A 7,976-nucleotide genomic window follows, 5' to 3' on the forward strand; every position below is an offset into this window, starting at 1 on the left:
TTTTGAGGTCGCTGATTACGAATATGATGTCAGATTTTCAAAACTGAAAATAGCTGATCCAATATTGCGGTCGACTTACGACCTTAGTGGCACTTAGTTTTGGAATGTCGATGAGTTCAAAACGCTGTAGAAACGAAAATATTCTTCAGATCAAAAAATCGCTTTACACACATATGTAGCTTTCAAAAATGCATTAAATAAAAAATCGATTTTTTTACTCCCGCAATGGGTACCTCCCTTTAATCAAAATAAAAATTCACCGAATTTTTATTTGTCTTAATAAACAATCGATACCCATGTAGCACGTAGTATTACAGTCATAATAAAATGTCAGCCTCATCGTAGGGGAGAGTGGGGAGTTGTACTCCGAGTTTTGTTTTTCAATCAAAACTATTGTATAATTTTTTTTACTATTCTGTTATATACAACTTTTAGTACACGTAGTATACTAATATTACTATGATATTATTGTAATATTACGTGCTACTTAAGTTGTTTCAAAAGAAATTCTATTAATTGCAATTTCGAAAAATGAACACTCATGTAAAAAATAATTATATAAAGTAGTAGTTCACGTGACAATTTTTTAAAATCTGGCTATAAATATGTTGTTTTTATTACAATAAAACATATTTTTTATAAAAAATTATAAAAATACTCTCATTGTTAGAAATGTTGTAAATTTCCATAAAAATATATAAATTTTTGAACAATAATAGCAAGTTTTTATATTGAAATAAAAATTGTACTATCTTTGAAAAACAGTTTATTAATAAAATAAATAAATAAATCTCCATTATAAAATATAATATAAAAAACATAAAAATAAATAAAAATTAAATATAATATAATAAATAATTATAATAAAACTAATATAATAGTTAATATAAGTAGTTAGTTATAAGTACTAACTACTACTATAAGTACTTATACTAACTTATAGTTAGTTAATATAAGTTATAACTAGTTAATAACTAACTAATATAATAGTTTATTATAATATTATTAATATTAATATATTAATATTAATTAAATTTTTTATTTAAATAAAATTTTTATTTTATTTTTATGTTTCTGTTCACTTTTATTCTTTCACTTCCTCCTCTCTCTTTCTTCCTCATACACTCTCTCCTCTCCATCCACTCTCTCCTCTCCATCCACTCTCTCCTCTTCATCCACTCTCTCCTCTCCATCCACTCTCTCCTCTCCATCCACTCTCTCCTCTCCATCCACTCTCTCCTCTTCATCCACTCTCTCCTCTTCATCCACTTCCTCTTCTTCCTCTTTATCCTCTCCCTCCTCTTCATCCTCTCCCTCCTCTTCATCTACTCCCTCTTCCTCCTCTTCTTCATCCTCTTTTTCTTGTTCCTCCGTTAGTTCTTTACAAAATGATCTGCAATGAAAAACAATATACTTAATATTTTTTCAATAATGCGACAACTGATTAGCATTTTTTTTTGGAAAAACTTCTGAATTAGGAAATTTGTATAAATTTACATTTTGTTGCATTTTTTAAAATTAAGTATTGTTATAACTTACTTATCACGTCTGCAGTTAACTGCTTTGTGAACCGAATTTGTATTTAACAGTATTTTTATTTAACCGATTTTCAATAACAGTCAATAACTAAAAATTTCTGTCTAATTCCCGGTTTTCCTGGTGTGTGGGTGTGACTGCATATTTACGCAGTGGAGCTTTTAAAAAAAACAAAGTGTTCAATACATATGTCTGATATTGTCGTAATCTTTGTATTGGATTTTAATCCAATTTTTCTTGGATACCCCCAATGGCTTTTTGTTGCCAACAAATTGAATTTTTTTAGGAGGCCAGTAGCCAGAGGCAATTTTGCGAACTCTGGCACTGATAGTTTTCGCATCCAAGGCTTCATTAAAAGCGTCTTTACAAATTTGGACTCCAGCACAAGTAACCTAGAAATATTTTAAATAATTGTTTCAATTATTATTATCTCATATTGAAAATAGGGTTGAATTTTTTTCAAACACTAAAGGAACATTCACAAATGAGGTTGATCCTGTTGATAGAATTTCGATAATTCCAACCTCTAAATCGCAGGCTTTTTAATCAGACTTTAAAATTGAGAGGTTTTAAATAAGAATAGGGTCATTTCTTAAAAATAACTTTCAGTATCTTAAATACCACTATTATTGGGATTTTAATCATGAACTCTTAAGGTACATTCTTAATTTAAATTAATAACAAGTTATTAATAAAATCACAAGCTTTGCAGTGGTTAGTTAGAACAAAATAGTAACATACTGTTTATAATAATTTGTGTGAATATTTAAAGTTAAATCAAAACCATTAAAAAAAATATACGTACGTATTTCTTGAAACATTAATATTTATATTTTCTAGACAACTTTAAGTAACGAAATTTAGGCAAAAATAAGCACTTTTCCTGCAAATCGATGCCATTTCGCGAAAAATGAATTTTTTTTAAAAACGAATACGTATTTCGGTAGATTTTGAGCTGCAGAAACTAAAGCTTTTTTTATCTAGCTCAAATGTAGACCGAGTTATAGTGCCCACCGCACAGCGATACATTTTTGAAGCACTCCGCCATATCATTTGTCAGACCGACATTTTTGAAGAAAAAATGTTTTTTTAGTTCTAGAGTAGTATAATACCCAACTGTATTTTAATTTTTTGAAAAAAATTCTATTCTTCAATAAAAATGGTTGAAAAAGCGTATTTTTTGGTCGGGTCAAATTAATCGGACATTTTTTTAAGTTCACGATATTCGCTTGAAACTTGTTATTCGGGGGTTTACAGGGTCGCTGATTACGAATCTTTAGTCAAATTTTGAAACTTTCAAAATTCAAAATGGCGGATCCAATATGTCGGAGATATATTTATAAAATCAAAGTTTTTCGCTTGGAATTTCTTAAACAGGGGTTTTTGTGGTCGCTGATTACGAATCGGACGTCATAATTTTAAAAATTTCTAAAATTCACAATGGCGGATTCAAGATGCCGGACAATTTTTTTCAAATTCACTATATTTGCTTGAAACTTGTTCCTCGGGGGTTTTCAGGGTCGTTGATTACGACCCCGAAAATTTTTTTGAATTTTTGAAAAATTAATATAATTTACGGCAACTCATTACTAAAGGATTTTCAAGGTCGCTAATCACGAATCTGACATTAAATTCGTAATAAGCGACACCGTAAACCCCTGAGTAACAAGTTTCAAACTAATATAGCGAATTTTAAGAAAATTGTTCGCCGACTTGGATCCGTCGTTTTGAATTTTGAAAAACGGACACCGGATTCGTGTTCAGCGACCTGAAAAACCCCTATATAAAAAGTTTTATTAAAATTCAAAAAAAAATTTTCATTTGCAATTTGGGCACTTTCTTCAAAATTAAAACCGCAGCTAAGAGATTAAAAATACAAATTAAATGTATATTTGTCAAAACAAATTTTTTATATTTTTGAAAAGCAAATCATCGGTATCTGGCTCCATATTTTATCTCAGCTACTTTTGTCAAGGTATACTGACTCGAAAAATAGTGCAGTCAGTTTTGAAGCTGATATGTCATTGGTCGATAATTCAAAAAAAAATTGTAAATAAAGTTGGTTATGTTTTTGTTTATTAAGTGCCAGTGATGAAAACTTTTTTTAGGTTAATTATTTTTTGTATAAATTATAAATTTACAGTTAAATAAGTATAATTGTTTCATCGCAATGTTTTATAATATTTTGATCTGAAAAATAAATATTTATTCGATTTTGTAAATACTGGTAAAGGTTAATTTCTTAATTGTCAAGTTATATGTTAAGAAATTCCATACTATCGAGAATTGGAACCGAACCTCAAGAAATTGGTATACGTCCATCGACAAATGGTGATTATCCTTAATTGACGTTTAAAAACAATTTTTATCTGGCACTATAATTTATTTTAGAAAACTAATTATGAATATTAAACATTCCCGTGCACAAATTGCCACTTTTCATCCCGATTACCGACCTGGACCCGATCCGATTTCCTGTTCTGGCCCCGGGTTAGTAAATTATTATTGGCCCAACCAAGGCCAGGCCTGGTTACCATATTTAAAAAATTTTATAAACTAGTAAAAATACATTTATAATATTTTGTGAAATTTTTTACACTCTAAATCTGCATTAGTAAAAATGTTTACTAATTTGAATTAGTGACTCACTTTATGCTTATTAATTAGTAAAATTTTACTAATTTGAATTAGTGACTCACTTTTTGCTTATTAATTAGTAAAATTTTACTAATTTGAATTAGTGACTCACTTTTTCCTTAGTGGCTAATAAAATGTTACTAACAATTAGTAAAATTTAACTAATTCTAAAGCAAAAAGTGAGTCCCTCTTAAATTTTACGAATTGTTAGTAAAATTTACTAATAATTAGTAAAATTTTACTAATTCATAAGCAAAAAGTTAGTCACTAATTTAAATTAGTAAACATTTTTATTAATTAAGAATTGGAGAGTAAACGAAATAATTATTCAAATAATTTTTTTCAACTTACATTTCCTTTTCATTTTGTAAGGTGTTTTTTTAAATGCAGATTCATAAAATAAAATAATATTGATTAATTCTATTGTTTTATTTATCAATTAGAGAAAAATAATTATAATTTGTTGAAAATTACAATTACTATAAGATCGAGCAAATTACCATGACCCTGGTCGGGTCCCGACTACGATTCCAAATCGGGAAAATTGGCATGGCCCCGGTCGGGTTCCCTGTTTCATTTCGATCGGGTCCAGATCAGATTGCCAGATCTGGTCCAGATCGTGCCCGGTCTCGGCCCGACCAGGACCAGGTCAAATTTTCTGCACGGGTTATTAAATTTTTGCCCAAGTGCACAAAATTAAGGCGGGTATAATATTTAAATTTTTTTTTCATTTATTTAAAATGAATGTATCCCATATTTCAAGAATATTGTACTTCTTGACTTACTTCCCTAGGTAACTACAAAAAGCTTTTTTTAATAATTATTAATTATACAGTAAAAATTAGATCGATTTTATAAGCGAAAATCGGGTTTTTGGGGTTCAAATGCTACGAAAAATAAAAAAAATTCTTTCGTAGTTACCTCGAATTAACGATACCGCCCTTGATTATTACCTTAAAAATAATTTATCGTAATTCTATCAAGGTCTCCAACCTAAGTGTTTATAAATCGAATGGTAGAACTTTAATTTTAAATTTTCTAGCGAAAAGAATGAATTGGGTGCATACCGTATTTGAGTCACTATTCCGCGCAGATGTCTTTTTCTTCTTTTTTTTCAAGTCTTCCCTCACATTTTCTAATTGTTTTAAAATTTGACTCTCCTTCTCGTTCTTTAGAATATGCATTTCTTCTTTTAAACGGAGGTTTTCCGCTTTTAAAACTGCATTTTCAGCTGTTAACTGCATATATTTTTTATTTAAAATTTTATTCAACTTCCTCGTTTTAGGGCACGTGTTGCACTTTTCCACCTTAAAACAGAAGTGTATTAGAGAACAAGGATACATAAAAATATCTTACAAAAGTAAAAATAAAGAAACTATAAAATAAAAACAGGTAATTTAAAAAGATTTTTAAAAACTATGTATCAGGTACAAAGACCTACACAAGAAAACTGATTGAAATGTAGTGTGAAGGAAATATAGAATATCAGTTTCATTAAGTTTCATTTCATTAACAAGTTAAGGTTGGCGAGGAGGAAAATGAAATCGTTTATACAAAATATACTCTAGTATATTTTGTATAAACGATTTCATTTTAAATCATAATATGACCTGCTTTACGCAAAAAGACCTTACGTGGAAACACAAGTCTTCGAGAAAATAGCTGATAAAGCTAAAACAGACACTTTTTTCGTGTTTGCCCACTTTTTTCTTAAGGGGTTAGTACTACATCTCAGTGACTTTTCTTAAATATTTTTCATTTATTACAAAATTTATTTTATTTACTTCAAACTTTTTGCACCTAAAAGAAGGGGTTTAAACTATTTAAAAAAAATTTATTCCTTAATTATAATTGATTATCTTGCTGTCATGGCCGCCTGAAAATACCCCTACTTTTGCGACAAGATACATAATATACATGTATATACGCTGTTCCAGGAGAAATCGATATTTTTCCTGACGAATTTGGGCCCTTTACGCGCAGAAAATTATAAAAGGAGGCGTATATTATTTTCCGTTTCAGCAAATAAGCTTTCTCTTTCAATTTCTTTTAAATTTGAAGACACATGTGTATTGAGAAGTAAATTTTTTTTATCCATTTTAGGGTCGTTTAGATTTTATGGCATTTTGGTGCAAAATAAAAAATATTCAAATCCAAAGAAATAATTTTTTAAATATTAAATTTACCATTTGCAGATTTTGACGATTCCAACGATATAAATTTTTACGTCTAAATATTAAAATTTGCTTTTGAAAAAGTTATATAATTTCATGATTTACATATGTACAAACTCTAATCTTATAGTATTTGCAAAAAATTTTATACCGTTGTAATTGTTTCAACCTGTACATTGCAAATATAATATTTATATAATTATTTTTTTAAATTCCAACAATTTTTAATGTTGCAATGAAAAGCAATAAAACCATAAAAGACCCTTCCGACTGCCTTTTGAAGACCAGGCTCAGAAAAAAATCTAGAAAACGCCTTTTTCACTTACAATTATACCCTCTTACAACAAGATGCGCAGAAAAATATCGATCTCTCCTGGAACAGAGTATATATACTTTTATAAACATATTTATATATATATATATATATATATATATGTGTAATTTGATATATATTTATATTTATATACGTATATATTTATTATAAAAGCATATATTGTATTTGCGAAAGAGTACGCTCCGTGAGCGCGTGACTTTTACATTGTACCCCGTTTTTCGATATGTTACCGAAGTTTCCAACCAAAATTATAGTTTCCACAGCATTTCTACATATATCTACTACAAGAATATGTAGTTTTTAGAAAATCGATTTTCCTGAAAAAAGATGTGGTACTAACCCTTCAACACTTTTATTAAAATCTTCGAAAAATTATAACTTTCTGCTTTCTAACATGTGAAAGAGCGTCTTAAACTATTCCAATTGACAAAGAAATGAAAAATGATTTAACACCCAAGGTCTCTTTTTGTAGATCATGTCACATATATTGAATTATTATGCTTACTTGAGTCACTTCAGTTTTGTTTAAAATGGGCACGGTTTCTGTTGTATAATCATCAACAGCAGGAGGAATTATTATTTCTTCAGTTATTTTTTGCTGAAAGTAAAATGCAATTAAACAACGCATATGTATGCAAAAAATGTACACAGCCGTTCAATTGAATTTGCCCACACTATTGCAATTCTTAAATGTGTAATTGCTATTAAAATTAAACAAAATTTACAATTTTTTTGTCACTTTTAAAGAAATTTAGCTTTTTAACATATCACATATAAATTTCATTCTTTACAAAATTACGTGTAATTTATTTATAACACAGAAAAGTTATTGTGTTTAAAACTATGCTTACATTATTTAAAAAAGCGGCGAAACTACTCGCGTCAGCGGTTTTTATTTCCTCTTGTCGGACAACCTTCTGTACATCCTGAAATCAATTTTAACTTATACTTCTTCAAGTATTAGATTCATATTAGATTAAATAAGAATTAAATATAGTAAGATTAGTCCAAATGAGAATTAGATTAAATATATTTATATATGAAATTAGTGACTGTTATAATTTATTAATAAGATTTATAAGAAGGCTTTATGGTAAAAAAAATTATTTATCCATTATAAAAATAAATTATTGTGTTGATGTTTCGGGTCGGTACCAACCTATCTTCAGGGTTAAAAAAATATAAATAACATAAATTAGTTTTAAAATACTTCAATGATTAACAATTAAAAAACATGTAGATATAAAATTAAATAACTCGAAATAAATATTAACTATTACAAATTATTATGATCA

At 28.3% G+C, this 7,976-nt stretch overlaps 1 protein-coding gene across 1 annotated transcript; it reads right to left on the reverse strand.

The window, feature by feature from the left end:
- Window positions 1-1,669: 1,669 nt before the first annotated feature.
- On the reverse strand, window positions 1,670-7,258 carry LOC127287825 (uncharacterized). The gene is made up of 3 exons (XM_051314945.1): window positions 7,187-7,258; window positions 5,241-5,480; window positions 1,670-1,928 (listed from the first exon to the last, which is right to left on the reverse strand). The coding sequence occupies exons 2-3, from the start codon at window positions 5,415-5,417 to the stop codon at window positions 1,716-1,718; spliced, it is 390 nt and encodes a 129-aa protein (XP_051170902.1). The 5' UTR covers window positions 5,418-5,480; window positions 7,187-7,258; the 3' UTR covers window positions 1,670-1,715.
- Between the last annotated feature and the right edge of the window lie 718 nt (window positions 7,259-7,976).

This window comes from Leptopilina boulardi, unplaced genomic scaffold, assembly GCF_019393585.1.
Source record: "Leptopilina boulardi isolate dan_hultmark-lab unplaced genomic scaffold, ZJU_Lbou_2.1 LbouV2_373, whole genome shotgun sequence".
Taxonomy (NCBI): domain Eukaryota; kingdom Metazoa; phylum Arthropoda; class Insecta; order Hymenoptera; family Figitidae; genus Leptopilina; species Leptopilina boulardi.